The sequence below is a fragment of the Protomyctophum parallelum genome (assembly GCF_964188405.1).
Source record: "Protomyctophum parallelum genome assembly, chromosome: 9".
NCBI lineage: Eukaryota > Metazoa > Chordata > Actinopteri > Myctophiformes > Myctophidae > Protomyctophum > Protomyctophum parallelum.
In genome coordinates this window covers 20747468-20766169 of record NC_139706.1, presented here as the reverse complement: position 1 = coordinate 20766169, position 18702 = coordinate 20747468, and the positions used below count along the sequence as shown (strand labels likewise).

The 18702-nt window shown below is 43.2% G+C and overlaps 3 protein-coding genes across 5 annotated transcripts in view; 1 reads left to right on the top strand and 2 right to left on the bottom strand.

Moving 5' to 3' along the window:
* Nucleotides 1-2863: 2863 nt before the first annotated feature.
* On the bottom strand, nt 2864-5183 carry LOC310864329 (broad substrate specificity ATP-binding cassette transporter ABCG2-like). Its single transcript, XM_083772975.1, has one exon. The coding sequence runs from the start codon at nt 5158-5160 to the stop codon at nt 3172-3174; it is 1989 nt and encodes a 662-aa protein (XP_083629101.1). The 5' UTR covers nt 5161-5183; the 3' UTR covers nt 2864-3171.
* Nucleotides 5184-8272: 3089 nt separating this feature from the next.
* Nucleotides 8273-18374, bottom strand: LOC310864844 (presenilin-associated rhomboid-like protein, mitochondrial). The gene is made up of 10 exons (XM_083773641.1): nt 18281-18374; nt 14703-14925; nt 13881-14021; nt 13734-13782; nt 12593-12688; nt 11002-11151; nt 10304-10374; nt 10014-10115; nt 9483-9580; nt 8273-9022 (listed from the first exon to the last, which is right to left on the bottom strand). The coding sequence occupies exons 1-10, from the start codon at nt 18352-18354 to the stop codon at nt 8917-8919; spliced, it is 1110 nt and encodes a 369-aa protein (XP_083629767.1). The 5' UTR covers nt 18355-18374; the 3' UTR covers nt 8273-8916.
* LOC310864845 (fibroblast growth factor 12-like) overlaps nt 12099-18702 on the top strand; it is a 118354-nt gene continuing 111750 nt past the window's right edge. For all 3 annotated transcript variants that reach the window (XR_014569765.1, XR_014569766.1, XM_083773642.1), the window contains exon 1: nt 12099-12111. The gene's annotated coding sequence lies outside the window, so the exon portion shown is untranslated. The remainder of the gene's footprint in view (nt 12112-18702) is intronic.

Genomic DNA, 18702 nt, shown 5'->3' with positions numbered 1-18702 from the left:
TTCTTTGAAGCTGAATTTCTGCAATTTGTGTTTTCTAATGTGTTCTCCTCCTTATCGCCTAGTTTTTTTTGTTTTTACGTTCCTCTGAACTGGGTTTCCGAATTAGAGATGTGTGTCTCTGTTGGTTCCTGTGAAACTGACTCTGTGAGGGGGGTATTCGGGGGGGGGGTCAACGAACTCTGGGGAATGACAAAACTCTCTGACATACGTACAGGGAGCCACTGTGAGATCTGTCACGTCAAAATGTTCAGGGTTGAAAAGGGATTTCAGCGTGTTATAAAAGCAGTATCAGCGCGTGATGCTGGCAGATGAAAACGTCAATTCTACTTTGATTGTTCACCTATTTTAGCTGAAAGTCATCTATGAGATCAGTAATCAATGACGTCAGTCGTCCATGACTTAAAGTTATTTCACAAAGTATAAAACACATGACAAAATAGTACTGGTATTCTGTGGCCTATACTGGCAGCATGGATACAACATAAAGTCATAAAAACTGTTCATTATCAGATGTTAGGAGGAAAGAATTAACATCCAGGAAGCTGTGATGAAACTGAGGATGATGTCACACTTGATGATGTCACACCACCTTGAGTCACACCTGTTAGGCATCACTATACTTGTTGTTTTTAAATATAGGCCTGAATATGAACATGTGGATACAGATCCACATGTTCATATTTAGGCCTATATTTAAAAATCACACGTGTGTGAAGTGAGGGGCGCTCTTGTCGTCGTACATCATCCAATAAAGAATGAATATACCTACGTCTTCATGAATTAATTTTAAAACTTGTTTTTATCTTTTAACCATGATACAATTCGTTTTTAGTGGCAAGATACTTTTTAACCTGTAGTGGAATAAAAGTATAATATTTGCCTCTGAGATGTGAGATGTAGTGGAGTAAAAGTAAACGTACTGGAAATTGTAAGTATTCAAGTAAAGCCTACCTCAAAATTGTACTTAAGTATGGTACTTTAAGTAAATGTGCTTAGTTACTTTCCACCACTGTTAAAACCCATTTTGGGCGGGAACCCCTTTTGGTGTTTTAAACGTTGTTTATAAAATAAAATGTTATAATTTAGCTATTGAAAAATAGCAGATCTACAAGCTCATAGCGCGCCACCGAGTGGCGTGCTACGAGCTTGTAGCTCTGCTATTTTTGAAAAATTAAGAAAATATTTATTTCAGAAAACTGGAGGATTTAGAAGATTTTTTTTAATTCTGAGGTCAGGCCTAAATGGGTTATGTAGTATTTAACTCCCTGGTCTAATGGGAAATGACGCCTTTATCTGGACAATATGTGGTGATTGAAAAATAATGTGTCCTGATGTGTGTGTGGGACAAGGACCACTTACTGGACTTTACACTCCAACTACAGAGAGATGTTTGTTTCCAAGCAGTCGATCAGTATCACTGTTCTACAATCAATACTGTCCTATACAGGCAAACAGCGGGAAATGCTTTCTGTCTCAGTGCTCTTCAAACCTTATCCGTATTTAGCCAGAAAATAACATTTTGCACCAGGTACCCCCATAAAAGATTTGTGTTGTTAAAATGTTGTTAAAAAGTGGTTAAACAGATTTTGATGGTACCGTATATGAACACCTTTTTCCGGGGAACCCCTCAAGAACCCCTTTAGATCATTTCTATCACATGGTAGAAATTTACTTCTGTCAGAGATCTGTCTGATATAACACAGTTTCTGTAAATATTACAGAAAAGCAACTCTTCCATACAAAGCTATATAGCTACAGTAAGTATCTGAATGATGAAACTTTAAAATTGGAGTAGACTGCTGAGATTCATTGATGATGGCTCATCATTTTGATTGATACACTTTAGTCTTCAACCGTGACATTTTATGTAACTACTATCTAACTATCTTCATTTACTGGAGTCCCCTGCAGGGCCTCACCCAATTATGTTCCCCCTGTACACCAAATCTCGTCTATTAAGCTCACAGGAGATTGTAGATCTGTTATTTTTGCCAAATGTTCGCCTCAGAAAGTCTTAATAGGGACGCTAGGAGTCATGTGGTTAATAGTGGTTCAGTGTGTTCTAAATGTTCATCCCACAAATGAAACTCAGATCATTGTTGATGTGGTTTGAGTTCAGAGAGAGCTCAAGTATGTTTCCTGTTACGGAACAATAAAGTGCTGCTGGTGGTTTTTACAGCTGGTTAATGGTCAACCGGCACACATCAGATACAAAGACGGACAAAGTCCACATGCTACCGTCTGACAGGGCTATAAAGATCACACTGTGAAGTGAGGGGCGCTCTTATCATCATACATCATCTCATTCTGGCCAATCACAATTTGCATCCTCACTTTTGTCCACAGCTGGACATATGCTGGACATTATGCCCCTCAAAAACATATGTAAAACATCACTCCAAAAAACACTGGATGTCACAGGTCACAGAAAACCCAAAATCTGATGGATGTCATATAGTCCAGGCAGTGAGCTTCCCAGTGGTCATTTAGCAGGTGCTCTTAATCCAGAGCGACATACAGTAAGCACTAAGCAAGAATAATACGTAAGGTCAATACATCAAATACATAGACATTGGAAGGGACAGTGTTTATTAAGGACAATACATACATACATGTTAATGTCACCTTCTCAATGAAGGTACAGTTGGCATGATTCTATGGTTCTATGGAATGGATAACAAAGTTATCATTAAATATCTTGAAGTCATGTCTGTCTTCTACTGCAATTCATAGAGCGCAGTGCCTCACGAGGACTATATTAGTCCACAATGCCAGGTGAGCAATTTTGGCGTAGAATTGGCAAAAAAGGCACTGATCTACAAGCTTACAATGTTTTACAGGGTGATATCCGGTGTTATCTGATTTAATCAAAAAAGTGACCACTTCTGAGTCCTATAGTTAAAAAAATCACTTCACCCCACTGTGAAGTGAGGGGCGCTCTTATCATCATACGTCATCATAAATCACACTCCGTGCTCAGCCAATCAAAATCACATTCTGTGGTACACAGACACACAAAGCTGTACATAAGAGGTGGGGCTAGCGCCTCTCAAAAAGAACATGGCAGCTGATGTGTTAAGCGGGCCAGATAGGTGGGAAGAGAACACTCAAGTGGCAGAATATCTATCTATTTGTATACAATATTCATCGTTTCTGAACAAGGGAGCCATCTTACGTAAACTTCTTGATGAAACGTAATTTCAGGTAGGCAATCACGAGGAAGATGCCAGCCATGACAATCAGAGCCACATGATTCGCCAACAGATCCCATGTGGTGTATTCAACTCCTAGATAGTCCAGGTACTGTTCCCCTGTGCATATTAGGCCAGCTAGGCTCACACTGCTGTTGGTGGTGTCAGGCGACATGGTGGCGTTGGGCATCACAAGGTCCTCACAGAACTTCAAACCCACAAACTCGTTGATCTTGAGGGCAGCCAGACCATAGCGAGGAATACTGATGTACTTTGCCCAGGCCAGCCACGGCTCGACACTGGGGAGGTGCACCAGCAGACCAGAAAAGATCATCATGAAGGCGAAGGTGATCATAATCAAAATGTTTGCTAGTGTGATCACACTCAGGTCTGCTGACATGGCCATGGTCATGGCTGCGGCAGTGTACCCCACCCCCATCACTGTCAGTGTGAAGATGATAAAGGCGGAAGCTGTGGCTTTCAGACCAATCATATAGTAGACGATGCAACAGAAGATGAAGGTGGGGAAGGTGCGCAAAGTGATGACGTCAGCCAGGATCCTAGACAGGAAGTAAACAGACACTCTGTAGTAGCCACTGATGTATTCATGCACGAAGAGCTTCCGCCCAGTGATAAAGAGTTCAGCTGCCGTCACAGTGTTGAAACACTGGAAGGTGGAGATGAAGAAGAGGACACCCATCCTGTTCTGGATCCCACTCTGGTCATCTTTCACGTTGAAGAAAATAGCACCCACAACGAGAGCCAGGAAAATGTTCACTACAAGCTGGGCCACTGCAACCTGTGGATTCCGCACAAGATCCTTTATGGTTCTCTTGAGCACCCAGTGGAGCTGGTGAAAGAAGGAGGTGGTGTAGGGTACGATGCGGGACATTGTTGGGTTGATGGACTGTTTACACTGGTTGATGCGCTCCAGCTCGGCCTGCGTATCCCTAAAGTAGCAACTGTTCCTGTACTGCTCCACCAGGCACTCTTCAATGTTCTGTGCGGGGCTGCTCGACTCCTTAACTAAGCCCAGTTCTTCAGAGCCCTGCGTTTTGGAGATAGCAGTGCCAGTAGAGTCTCCATTGATGACATCTAGAAAGAAGTCTGCTGGGTTATTGTGAGGTTCACAGGCATAGCCGATATTGGTGAAGTAGTCCAGAGCATTTAGTGCAGGCCCATGGTAGACCATTTGGCCACTAACCAGCAAGGTCAGGCTGTCGAAAAGTCTGTAGATGGAATAGCGTGGTTGGTGGATGGTCATGATGATGGTTCGTCCATGACTAGCTATCTTTTTCAGCAGTAACAGGACAGAGTTGGCGGTGCTGGCGTCCAGGCCTGTGGTGGGTTCGTCCAGAAAGAGAACAGAGGGGTCAGTGATGAGCTCCATGCCAATGCTAGTCCTCTTCCTCTCCCCGCCCGAGATCCCCCGGATCAGCGGTGTGCCCACCTTGGAGTCGGCCACCTTGGTGAGTCCCAGCTCTCTGATCAGGTGATTCACGCGAGCCTCCTTCTCCCCATGAGGCACAGAGCTCGGGAGGCGCAGCGCCGCAGAGAAACTGAGGTTCTCCCGCACCGTTAGTGTGCCCATCACCACATCGTCTTGAACCACGTAGCCCGAGAGACACTTGAAGTTGAGCGCCGCCTGTGGAGCTCCGTCTACGAGAACCTCCCCGGAGAGACCTGCCGGGTCCTTCCTTGCCGCGAGAATATCCAGGAAAGAGGACTTTCCACTCCCTGTCGGTCCAAGAATTGCGTGCAGACCAGGTCTCATGATTCCATTGAGGTCCACCAGTACTTTCCTGGTTGTGGTCTTCTTGCAGGGGAAGCCGGACTTGAGCACCACTTTGTACTGGATATTGTGAAAGCTCACAGTGGAGCCAGACGGCTGTTTGGCCAGCTCCACGGCTGTGTCGTTGGTGCCAAGATCATCCGGCATGGCAATGTGTATGGCATTGGCACTATCCATCCCCCTCTCTGTAGAGAGCACCCAAAGTTAGAAAGACTGGGGGAAAGCCACAACCAATGAGGTGGATGTGTCTGTAGTATCTTGCTTAAATATGGAGTCATATGTCATAGATGTCATGCAGAAATGACATCACAGGTTCTACATAGCCTCGCGGACCGCAGGCGTTTTGTTAAAAAAGAAAAGAAAATCACAACTGTGTGAAGTGAGGGGGCCCTCTTATCATCCAATAAAAAAAGGGGGGAAAATCCAGATACGCAGGTCCGTTTTGCACGGTGTAGAAAATCTTCACCAACACTGAGGATTTTTTAAGCACAAGATGAGAAATTAAAAGCACTGTAGGAAAAGTCTGGTCTGATGGCAAATTTATTCCAGAATTAAGATGTATACAAATTATGTTCTCTCAAGGCGTGGTTGGGACAACATGAAAAATAATTCATTGAGTATATGAAGACCAAAAAATATATCAGCAAAGGGGGTGTGTCCTAACATGACAAGTTCTGAGATACTGGGCAACAACTGGGCAATGAGACATTCAAGCACCGGCCGAAACCAGAGCTTGACTGGTCCATTGATAGATGTAGCAATTGACATCTGCTACATCTAGCATTGATAGATGTAGCAGATGTAGCAAACTGGTCCATTGATAGATGTAGCAAACGTCACGACCTTGGAGAAGGCAGGGGAGTGTGCATTACGTGAGGATTGGTACACGATGCACACGTACAGCTGTCCCTCCCCAAGTAAGCATTATGGAGTTTAGGAACATTGTGAGAGCAACATGTTAAAATGAAAAATAAAGGGAATTGTGGTTGTACTGGTCAGCTCCCAGTGACCAACAGTAGAAGACTGTGGTTGTACTACTTGGACTTAAGCCCTTTGCTCCTCTAGGGTGCATAGGTGCCGTTGACAAATGTCCTCCATTTCACTCGGCTTTTAGCCGTTCTTTCGAGATCTCCCCAGTTGAGCCCACTCTCTGCCATTTCTGTCTCAATGCTCCTTCTCCAGCTGTTCCTGACCTTGTTTGCTTTATTTTTTGGTTGTATTGTATTAGAATCCACTCAAAAGACTCCACATTGAGAACCAGTGATATCCATGTATCATACATAGTATGAGTCAGTAGAGCAGTGGCTTTACATTAGGCTTTTATTTGGTTCAAATAAGAAACATACTTTACATTAGCTCTATATTAAACTTTACAAACAGCTCTCATCTTTCAGCTGAAAAGAATTTGGAAAACGTGTTGAAAGTGATGACGACAAACGTAACAAAATCAATGCATAACAAAGACAAACTTCTCCGCTCTGGAGAAATACGATTGCATTATGCTTCAAAAACAAAAAAAGAAAAGAAATTGGGCTGAACATTTACATGTCAAATACTTCTTCTGCCATGTAGGGGCGTCCAAAATATATTATTTGTCCACTTTAGAAGATTTTGAAACATGAAGTATATGATGCTTGCTTCCTGTGTGCATTATACAGTATGATGCATGTGCATCAATGTCCACATTAGGCTAAAGTTACTTTGGTATATATATATCGATATATTCAATTTGTCCGACCGAGCACTTCTATCCACAACTGGCTGAAGCACGTTGGACTGCCTTAGCAGTGACGAAAACTCTTCATGGGGTGTGTAATTGATAGAAAATAGGTAGTTTTCGGTAGGTAGTAGGCCTACCTTTGCGGCAAGATGGCAGCCATGTGCAGATCATCAATTGAGACATTTAAATTCTATGGTCAAGTAGGACACCTACTGGTTGACAAGTGATTCACCCTCATAAGTGCAATAAATCCTCAGCCCACACAGAAGACCCTGATTCAGTGAGTCCCAGGTTACTTGCTCATCAATTCGAGAACCCATCAGCAAATAAAGGAGAAACAGCGCCCTCTTCTCCTTTAGTTGATGCGAGTCAACAGTCTCGAGAGACTACTATTTGGGATCCCTCCTAGTAAACCATCACTAAAATCATTAAATAACCGCTATGAAATCCTCAGGACTGAAATCCGTCCCAGGACTGAGAACTTTAAGCCCTGGAAACTAGTACAAATGGAACCAAGTGGACCCGTTCTCATCAGAATCTCATCAGTCTCTGGCCAGTACTTTAACAAGAGACTGTATTCTTGTCTCTGTACCAAATAAAAATGTCACGCACCTTGCAATGGCGGGTTAATAGGATTTAGAATCAGTCAGACAGGCAACAGCACACACAATCTAACGCACTCCCCTACCCAAGTAATACAAAGTATGAAAATGAACAAGATGCAGGGCTCCAGACTAGCGTCTTAAGTTGGTTGAAATGGTACGCCTAACTTTTTCATATACTGTAGGTGCATAACCCAAATCATTTAGGTGGACCCACACAATACCGACCTGCTGAATGTTAGGTGCAACCAATGCACATTTTAGTTGCACTGGACAGAGCTTTGGGTGCATGTGTGAGAATGTACTGTACATCATAATGTGGACGAGCAAATCGACATGTTAGTCATGGTGATGTACGATGATAAGAGGAGCACTGTGTTCATTTCCTAGCCCTGATCAGTCATTTACTACTTTTTGGAGTAATGAGCACCACACTGGTTACAATTAGATTTGTATGTGAAAGTGTTATACGTTTGATAATTCATCGTTACATTCTGCATTTCAGCAGACAAACGTGGATGTAATCTGTCCTGTCCCCTTCATTTAATTCAAATGAATCCGCCAAGCTCTGGTCTCACATCTGCGTTAGACGCTTCCCTGTTCACCTCTAATAGGAAGGAGAAAAGAGTGGAGCCTCCCGCTGCGGTGCGTTGTAGAGGCACTGACGCTTGTCAAGTCCGATGCGTTCGAAGCATCGGGTTCAATACAGAATCTCCGCGCGTTGACCCCCACTGGCAGCCATTTCACGTGTAGTTTTTTGCGAGTCAAGAACTCCCGACTTTGAGTCAAACTACACACCAGAAAACACCAGCACTCCTCTCCTGCACTGCAAAAGACAACATGGGAAATGGATGCATCGGCACGTGTTTCAGATGCGTTGACTCTGATGCAGAGATGGGTAACCACCCGTAGCCTGGCTAATAAACCAGACTCAATTCGGTCTGGCTTATTAGCCAGGCTAGGTAAGCCGGGCTTAAAAGGTCCATTTGGTTCCATTTGTGCAGTCTCCGAATGAAGGGGAATCTTCAGATTTCCCCCCCGAATCCTGTTCATAATGTGAAGAGAACAACAAGCCTGTATAACTTCTCCTGTGAAATTCATCTGGCGTTATTGGGAATAGGAAACCATGTGTTTGACGTCACAGACGCACACAGGTTAGACATATAGGACATCATTTCCCATCCTATATCATTTATGATCTCACATCAGAACAAGGTCATTGTTTTCGGTTCAACATCTGCCAATTTTTTCCTTTAAACTAATGTTGTGTGAATGTGACTGTACTGTATGTGTGAAGCCAGACCTGAAGCTTGTGTGCAGACAAACCATTCCTATACTTTGATATGCTGAGGTTAAACACCCTGCTGTCCACGTTATCCTTCATGGTGTGGCTCCAGATAAAAAGAACAAAAACACTCATTTATAAATACGCTGAGTCATAACATCCCTCCAAGAATGGGTCACCTTTTGATGACATCATAGCCAAGTACTGGTCTTCCCTCGACGCCATTGTAGCTAAGGACATCACTCTCCTTCTTGGTCCTTTTCTCGTCAAGTACGGCATCAGTGCTGGTAGAGCCGGAGGTCAAATGTCTCTAGATGGGTTGGTCCTCAGTTGGCCCCGCCCCCTGACCCCCGTGTTCGCAGGTCATGCCAGAGCTTGACGAACGGCTCCCGGTTCTTCCAGATCAACTCATGACCATACATAATGTACCAACTAGAGAGACACACACACACACACACACACACACAGACACACATTAAATACACGTCACCTAGAATGTCTTCTGTGAGTGTGTGTGTGTATTCATTTGCTATAATACTCATGATATGTCTAGTCCAAAAGTATTAGTAGAATTTGAGAAATAGACAGTGTGAGGACACTTTTCCTGGTTTTCACAAGATAAGTGGTTGTTAACAAAAAGATGATTAGGGTTGGGATTAGGGCTATGTCTCCCTTACAGTATACATAGTTGTGTGTCGGTGACAGGCACAAAAAAGCTGCTCTAAAATCTCACAAAGTGTCTAGCAGCACGACACAGTGTGAGCTTGTAGATTTTCAGCTTTAGGGTTCGACTTAAAAATAGCAAAACATTTGAACAAAATGCCAGTCATAAAATTGCCATCCGAAAATGTTGGTGTCCTCACAAGAATAATAATACAAACGTGTTTCTTACATGCCAAACAGCGCTCCTCCTAGATGAGCAGCGTGATCAAAGAACCTCCAGCCCAACACCACGCCTACTGTATCAACGGCCATCATGACCTTCAGAGCCTGGAGGAGAGAACGAACACACACACACACACACACACACACACACACACACACACTACAGTTTGCAAAACTTACAGAGGAACAGTTATACAATAATGCAAAAAGGATAACAAAAAAAGCCCTGAGCACTTGTTTCCACTGTGGTCCTGTGTATTCAATTCAAGACATATCAAGACAATACTATACAAAAAATCATATAGGAGCTAAAAGTATATTTACAGAAAATATAAAAAGGGGGGTTCTTTTGGCACGCTAGAAGACTTGTCTAGGCCCAGTTGCAAATTGCAGACATGGCGGTTTTGAGGGCGGGTAGGAGTGGGGAGTCACACGTTTTGATGGCCGGTGGTAGGGCATAATAGCAGAATGAATTAATTCGCATTTGTTTGTTTCTTACTGACAGACAGTCAGACAGACAGACAGTCAGAGTACTAACGTTTCCAGCAGAGAAGGTGAAGTCAGGCAAGAAGATCAGAGCCAGTTTGGATTCTGGCATCTTGGTACAAACAGCAGCCAGGATGGTCATGATGGCTCCTGACTGCACGCACACACAGCCATGCACGCACACACGCACGCACACATGTTAATTACCAGCTGTCTGTACCAAGTGTGCACCAAGTATGTGTACCAGGTGTGTGTCCAGGGTAACAGGTGTATGTGTACCAGGTGTGTGTCCAGGGTAACAGGTCTAGTATGTGTACCAGGTGTAGTATTGTGTGTACTCACCGCTCCTAGTGAAGGACCAAACCTCCCTGTCGCTGTTTTACTCATGTAGCTGGCAAACGAAGAGATCACACCTGATGACAATAGAAAATAATGAATGGAACATAAATATCGCCGCTGTCCGGCAGAAACCAGCTAACTCCAAAATGAAACTTGGTGTCTGTCTGTCTGTCTGTCATATGACCCAGCGGTGTGTGCAGTGTATCCCTCTGTCCGCTGGTCTGTGGAGGACATGCATTCATCTCTGTGTAGGACTGTGACTGCGGTCCCAGAGTGTGCCTTGCTGTTTAATGCAAGTGCTTCTGGATAAGATGAGAGCTTCTGCTAACCCATTTAGACCTGAGGACACATCCACGTCACCTTAGCTTTTAACCACCATTACTTTCATTTTTGCCATTTTTTTTAAATAGAGAAAATGTGGAGCAAATCCTCAAATATATACAGAATTCTTTCACAGCGAAAGTTTTTAACTCAAATGTTTGCTTCTGGGTGTGTGTGTGTGTGTGGGGGGGGGGGTGCCCCTGAAACAACATATTATTTTCAGATAGGGGTCGGCGGCCGAATACATATAATTTTGGGGGTCCTTGACATGAAATAGTTTGAGAGAAACATAGGTTTTTCAGAAAACTGTCATGATTTAGAAGACATTTTGTAGAATAGAACCTGGTCTCAGGTATTAAAGGCGACATTGTAAAGTGTACCTGCAGACATGTAGACAGCCAGGAACTGCTCTCTGCCCAGCATGGTGACCGCAGTGTTGGAGAAGCTCCACAGAACATACATGTTAGCAGCCAGGTGGAACACACTGTGGTGACTGAATGCTGACAGCACCATGGGACTGCACACCTTCTCTGTAACACACACACACACATTAAACAAAACGTGTTAATGATGAATGCGTGTGTGTGTGTGTGTTAGGGCATTAACGACTTGAGATTTTTCCAAGTCGACTTGTCAGACAGCAAAGTCGAAGTTGTATCGGGGGGTCTTAACAGGGGCGGGTGCTGCGCATTCAGTCAGTGGCCTCTCCAATATGACACAGTGCATGTATCATCTATATCAGAGGTTCCCAAACACCGGTGCCGGTCCGCGGGACACGTGCCACTGGTACGCGAGAGGGGAATTCCAAGTTTTGCGTCGTTTAAAAATCCATTTGAAAACACTGAGAAAAGAGGACAAACACCAGACCTGATGGCCGTTGCGCGTATAGCGCGACGCTCAATCACCCATTGGAATGCAAATGCTTGCCTTTCAGGCTGCCTTTATATGATCCTGTGGGTGGGGGGGCGGACGGACGACGGGGACCAAACGGCGGTGAAAAGTTGTCTTCACTGACTGATTTATATAAACGGCTTCGAGTCAGTGTTACTTCCATGTTGCGTAGTACTGTCCAATCTTTGGTATCTTTGGCAGCAGCAGAGTAGGCTATTTTGTCACGATCGCGTTAATGAAACCAAACGCTACACGCGGTGCCGGTACAGGATTATTATTTCATGTGAATCATGTCAAAATTAAAAGATGATGTTATCCAGGTAAAGTAGTGGTATTGGCACACAGCGCAGCAGCAGCGCAGCACAGCGGCCCGAGAACACAATAAGAGATACTGTATAACATTATTATTCTCCTCCTCCTCCTCCTCCTCCTCCTCCAACTCGATAACGTTCTCATGTTAGTTTGTTACTTATTTTCTGAGCCATGCAAATAAACAACAACCAGCACTGACCGGAGACGGAGAGGTTCATGTGCGTAAAGCTTAACCAGAAACAGGACAGTCATTGCGTCAGCACGGATGTAGCCTCGGAAACCCAGACGTTATATTTCCAGCACGGAGGTGAGGGGGATATCGTTTGGGGGTAACGTTTGCGTGCTTCTATCTGTTACTTCTCTGACACAGCGCAGTTCAAACTCCAAATTCAGCCAGTCAATAGTGGGACACCGCGTGCTGAGAGCCACATACACAGCTGCATTTGGTTTTTAATTAAGGGCGCATTAGGAATGCAATGCAACCTAATAGGCGAGTGCACTCCGGTGCATATGCAAAGGGAAAGAATGACTTCTGTCCGTGACAATAATCAATGCTACAGTTTGAATTCTGTACACTACACACGCAGTGATGCACAAATGATAAATATGAAATATGAAACTTTTGTCTTTTTTTTTTCAACTTTCGACTTATCCTAATCAGAATCGACTCGTGATAATTTATCGATAAATCGATTGATGAATGCCCTAGTGTGTGTGTGTGTGTGTGTGTGTGTGTGTGTGTGTGTGTGTGTGTGTGTGTGTACTGACTAGAAGCAGGGTTGGATGTGAAGTATCTGAACATGGTTTGTTGTAGGGCAGGAATTCTCCAAAAGAGTGACACCAGAATGTTGGCTGCTATGATGCCTGAGAGAGAGAGAGACAAAGCAAACACATTCCATACATTCCATCATTAAAAAACAGTCAACCAAGGTTGTTATTGTTACAGTACAACCTAAACGATACTTTCCATTGAATCGATATTTTTTTTAATTATTATTCTTTTGCAAGTACACAATATGTGTATAATAATAAAAAATACAAATACCGGTAAATAAATAAATAAAAACACAAAGAAAATATGTTTTTTTGGGGGGGTAGATATGGAATCTATGTAATATTTATTTTGGCTGTGCCAGTTTGTTTTTGAATATCGCCCCTGACAAATACACCATATCATAATCAAAAACTAAAACTAAACCAAGAATTAAGAAATATATATAAATAAAAAGTAAGCTAGCAAACCCACACCTGGGTAGAACTAAACTAAAATTGAAAGCAGTCTAAACTAATTAATTCAATTAAAAACTAATGAAATATGCAAAACTATACTGAAAGAACATTTCAGTGAACAACCTTTCATCTAAAAACTAGTTTTCTCTCATTGTCCAGAACCATACTGTGTCCTTCATTCTGAGTTGATCGATTACAGTAGAATACGTTAAGAGTCTCACTAGACAAGCACTTACATTTTAATTTATGATCTGTCACATGACGGCAGCATGTAGATCCATTCTTTTTTGCCAAAGCGACAATGTCATTTGTGACCCGATTTGACTGAGAGCCTGCCATCGCACAAAATCCAGCTTTTCTTTTTTATTTATTTTTATTTTTATGAGTTAATAGCACAGGCAGACTCTTCACTCTTCACATACTAGAGCATGTCTGAAATAAGTGTCAGAGCTGAAATCGACATGTAAATATGAAATAAATGCTTATCTTGTAGCTACAGTAGGTGTAATGTTAGAGACCACAGAAGTGAACCTTTCAAGCCTGTTTTCTCAAGTCGCTGTTTTCTGCAAGACATTACTTATTTCTATGGTGCAGCTCCTAAAGAGGCCTCTAACGGACCATCGGACAGTTAACGTCACAGACAGACAGACAGTCAAGTCAGTCACCGACAGAGACCTACCAGTAGCAGTCCGCTGGCCTTCACTCAAACTATTCCACCATTGGTTGACCTAAAACATAAACAGCCAGTGAGCCCAGGAACAGGACGACATTATATCATTGTAAAAAGTAAAACCGAGGGTGACATGGTGTTTGGAGTCTCACTGACCTCTTTGCGGAAGTCTCCTTGCTTGCTCGGCCGTCGTTTGTTCAGCCAGTCTGTCATGGACTGGTCAAAATAGCTCTGGACCCGAGACTTCAGCGACTCGTACTGCCAGATGGCAGCTGCACCGAATGAACACCCTGTAAACTGACCTGGAGTTAGGGCTGCTGGGCAGTACACATTAAATACACATTAAATACATTAAATACAGTATAGAACTATACAAGCTCACAGTGCGTCACTTCGTGTCGCGATCTTGTACATCTGCTATTTTTATTTCCAATCTTGAAAGTGTTTTTAAACACAAATCTTCTTTTCTGGGGGCCGCCCCTGTCGCAAAACATTTCAGTCCCGACACTAACAGGCATGAGGGCCGATTCATACTCCTATTTTACTGCTGTTTCACCGCTGTAGTGCCGAAATGATTTCGTCTCGTCAGAAATCTTCAGTAGCACCGAAGAGCCGACCGACTTTAGGACGGTACCCGCCCCCCCCGAACCTCAAATGACGTCACATTGTAGACTCTACAGAGCCGAACCGACTTTTATTCGGCTCTAAAATAGGAGTATGAATCGGCCCTTAGTCCGACACCACCCAAAAACTACCCAAAACACACACCCAACCTCACAGGAATCCACAGGTTAGTTTTAACCTGCCACACATGTTGGGACTTGGGAGCCACAGGTGAGTGATAAGCCGGCCACGGGTTAGTTGTAACCGGCCTCGCAGGTGTTGTGTTAGTATGTCTAGCCAACGTATGCACCCTGGCCAATATAACTACTGCTCTAAATCAGATGAGCACAAACCAAAGTATTGGATATGTCCTACCCCTACAGTGAAGACCAGTGGTTTGACCAGTGAACCGAAGCCTCTGGTGTTGAAGCTACGGGGCCGGGGGGCCACAGGGGGGACGGCGGTCCCTTTGTGGTGGATCAGATCCTGGGTGGAGTGTGTCTGGGTCTGGGAGGGGCCTGGCTCCTCCACTTTCTTCACTTCTGGCTTCTTGGTTGTTTTCTTGAAGCCACATCTCTGCTGGAAACAGTGTCCCCACCTGGAGACATAGAGACACAACAGCATTTCAATAAATAGGCTACATCTTTATAAATACTAGTCCATGATAGTATATATTCATTTTTCACACAATGTCCGTCCGGGGCTATTACCCAACTACAGATCCTGGCGTGAAAATAGCCTTTTCCCCAGGCTTTTACGACCTGGTGACAACCTAATGTCTGTATTTCCCCCCTTGAAGATCTGTTCCCCTTGCTTCCACCGCACCGCCCTCGGCCCTCCCCCTTTTAGCACTCTGTGCTCATGTGCTGTGCGTCTGTTGTTCCCTCACAGGCAGCACACAGAGCGTCAGAGTGAACGCAGCATGATAGCGTCCCCGGCATGTTGAATATTAAACTTATTTGTAAAGTTCGAACGCCAACTTTTAACCAAACGCGGGAGAAACACTGTGCACAGCTGCACGCACAAATAAAGAGTGCACGCGCGCACGCACATGACGGATTATTATCGATCAAAACAATCCAGCGTCGCTTACAAAAGCATGTGTTGCACAGCACGAATGATATTAGTAATCACCGACCTGCATGGCTGGATAAATATCAGTGGTCCATCCATTGTGTGACCATAACTAGCAACGGTAGGCAGCCGAGTAAGTTACCAGCTTATAGTAAATTAATAGTCTACTGTAGCTGTGTGTCAGATGTTCTGTCTGAAGCAGTCAAAGCCAAGAAGAATGTTACAATTTAATTCATAATCGAGCATCTTGCCCTGCATCGAATATCACATGATAGAAAAGCATCCATCCATGCATCCATGAGCAACATAGATAGATAGCTATATAGATAATAATTGAATTGAATTGAATTAATCCATCTATCTATCTATCCATCTATCTGCATAAAAAACAAATAGTCTATCAGCATAAAAACAAATTGGTTAAATAGATTATATAAAAATAAACATAAAAATGATATCCTGATGAATATCAATATTTTGATAATTGCTGAAAAGATATTGATCCTGATAATATTTTGTCATATTGCCCGTCCCTACCAGTATATTATAAAGAAAAATCACACCTGGGTAGTGAGGGACACTCTTATCATCATACATCATCATGAATAATCTCGTACATCAGAATACCTAGCTGTGATTGGTTTAATAGCTGATTTGCTCGTTTGCATATGATGTACAATCGTACATATGACATTTTCCTTTCAATGTCAATGGCATTTAATGTTTTGATGTTTAATTTACGTCATATTTAGTGGAATTTTGACCAAATTTCTCCGTTCATTGCCAATGGCAAATATTGAGACGTGTGGGGACAGGATTTAGTGGACATTTGACCTGAATTCCCCTTTCATTGTCAATGGCAAATCATGAGATGTGTGGGGACTAAAGCTATGTATACCGGTATACATAGGAGGCCTCAAAAACATAACTTTTCATCGTGCTCCTAAAATAATTTGTGTGCTACTAGATTTTTCAACTTAGTCGCACACATGCTACTTGGAAAAATGCTAAGCGTCAAGCCCTGATTGTGAAAGGGCAATTTATTCAGGGATGTGAACAATTAATAATTTACGCGATGAAATCACTTAATACAATTAATTTAACATTCCATGCAAACAAAGGCTACATATTATCTGAGCAGCTCAAAATGTTGATGATCCACACATGATTGCTTGCTCAGGGGATAAATTGAATCTTGACCATCAGGTCAAACTTCGTGTCAGATCCTGTGTCCACTGTCCAGGTGAGGCACTAAATGTCACAATAGAAGAGCAGGGAGACAAAATACAACGACCCCAATTAATACTCATACAGATTGGACAAAAAAAATAAACCAAAGTTTTGACTCTGAGGCTATAAAACTCCCCCTACTAGAAGATAATCATAACATAGCAGTGGCTTATACAGTATACTGTCTATATGTGGAGAATGTCACCTGCTCAGTCATCACGGGTTCATATTAGCCCTGGTCCTATAGCCCTCTAGCCCCTTTCGGGACCCTACATAAAGCTTTTCTGAAATTTTGATGAGTTTTATGTTGGGTCCCTGTTCAGAACTATATTTTCGTATGGGAATTCCAGTACGCGGATGTAGAAATTCTCTCTAAAATAGGATCTGCGCCAAGTGACGGCATTATTTTCCTTGAGTTATTCTGAATTCGGTAACTTTAAGTAGCTATACATCCCGCTGCGAATATCTCCTGTGGCGCGGAAGCCGTTAAGTATTTTTAATCTTTGTTTGACCGATTTGGTCGCTTTATTTCTTCTTGTTTGTTTACCGTTTATTGTACCGCCTCCCGGTGTGCGGTTGGCTTGTGCGGCTACGTCCCTGCCTCTGATCTGCTCTGTCATAGCTATAGCGCCACTAGCTAGCCAGATAGGCGGTACAATGAGGTGTCAATAAACAAGGAAGGAAGAGATTAATCCAAGCTTCCAAATCGGGCAAACATAGATTAAAAATACTTAACGGCTTCCGCGCCACAGGAGATATTCGCAGCGGCATGTATGGGTACTTATACTAAACATATTCAGAAAGCCTCACAAGGAAAAACGTCGTCACAGAGCGCGGCCAGGAGCTAAACATGTTGTTTATGTTTAAGAATGGCTGTGTACCAGGTGGCATGGTAGTAGTGCAACAGGACCCCATGGACTGGGTCGAACAAAATGTCAGAAACTTCAGTACCATTGGGTTCTGCTTGGAGGGCTAATAGCCCTCCAAGCAGAACCCTGAATGCTACTGAAGTTCCCGAAAGGGGCTACCCTGGTCCAGTGCTTACAGCGAGTCAGTGAGAGACTCGCTGTAAGCACTGCACCAGGGCTAGGTTCATATATCCTATAGTTCATGTCAGGACATTAAGGACAGCAGCGCCTTACTCAAATACCGGTACACAACAACTGGCTGGCACCGCAGCCTACTGTGGCTGTAGAGTGTAGACAATAGAGGTGAGGACATAATATATCAGATTCTCCTGGATGATTCTTATTCTACATACACTTTAATGAGACGCTTCATATGAGACATCTCAGTTCTCGTTTCTGTCTTTAACTTATCACAATGTTAGATCACATTCTGAAAATACCAGAAACTACACCATGTCGAACTGTCTATAGTCTGGGATCTTGTTTTGGATCAGACATTTTCACTGACATGGTCAAATAAAAAGTCAAAGAGTCAAAATAGGGAGAACAAAGTTAATAGATTAAGCCCTAAAAGAGCAGATCTATAAGCTCACAATGCGACGCGATGCTATACGAGTTGTGATCTTGTAGATCTGCTATTCTCAAACATTTTCACAACATGCAGTGGCATGCCGACACCAGGGTTGAGGTGGTTAGATGTAAAGATAGTAACGCTATTAAATGTAACGTTGCGTCACCTACCCTTGTGTTCCCGTGGTGTTATTGAGAGTTTGCTGCTTCAAATTGAGCCTGAAAACACAGCCTCTCCACGCCATGTTGTCCTGACCTGCTTTAAACTGTCACTCCCTTCACATCCGGGTCAAGTTCAACAGACAACAACACGCTGCTGCTGCTGGTGAGCTTCTCGTGACGCAGAGGGACTACGACATCTAGCGGACAAAGACAGGGAGTGCACCGACAGAAATTAATATATCAGAAACAACACCAACAACAACAATAATAATAATAATAATAATAATAATAATAATAATAATAATAATAATAATAATAATAATAATAATAATAATAATAATAATAATAATAACATGGGGGGAGGGGGGAGCTGTGCTGTGCATCTGTCGCATGTTCTACCGAGACAGAGGAAAAAGTACTTTTTAATGTAA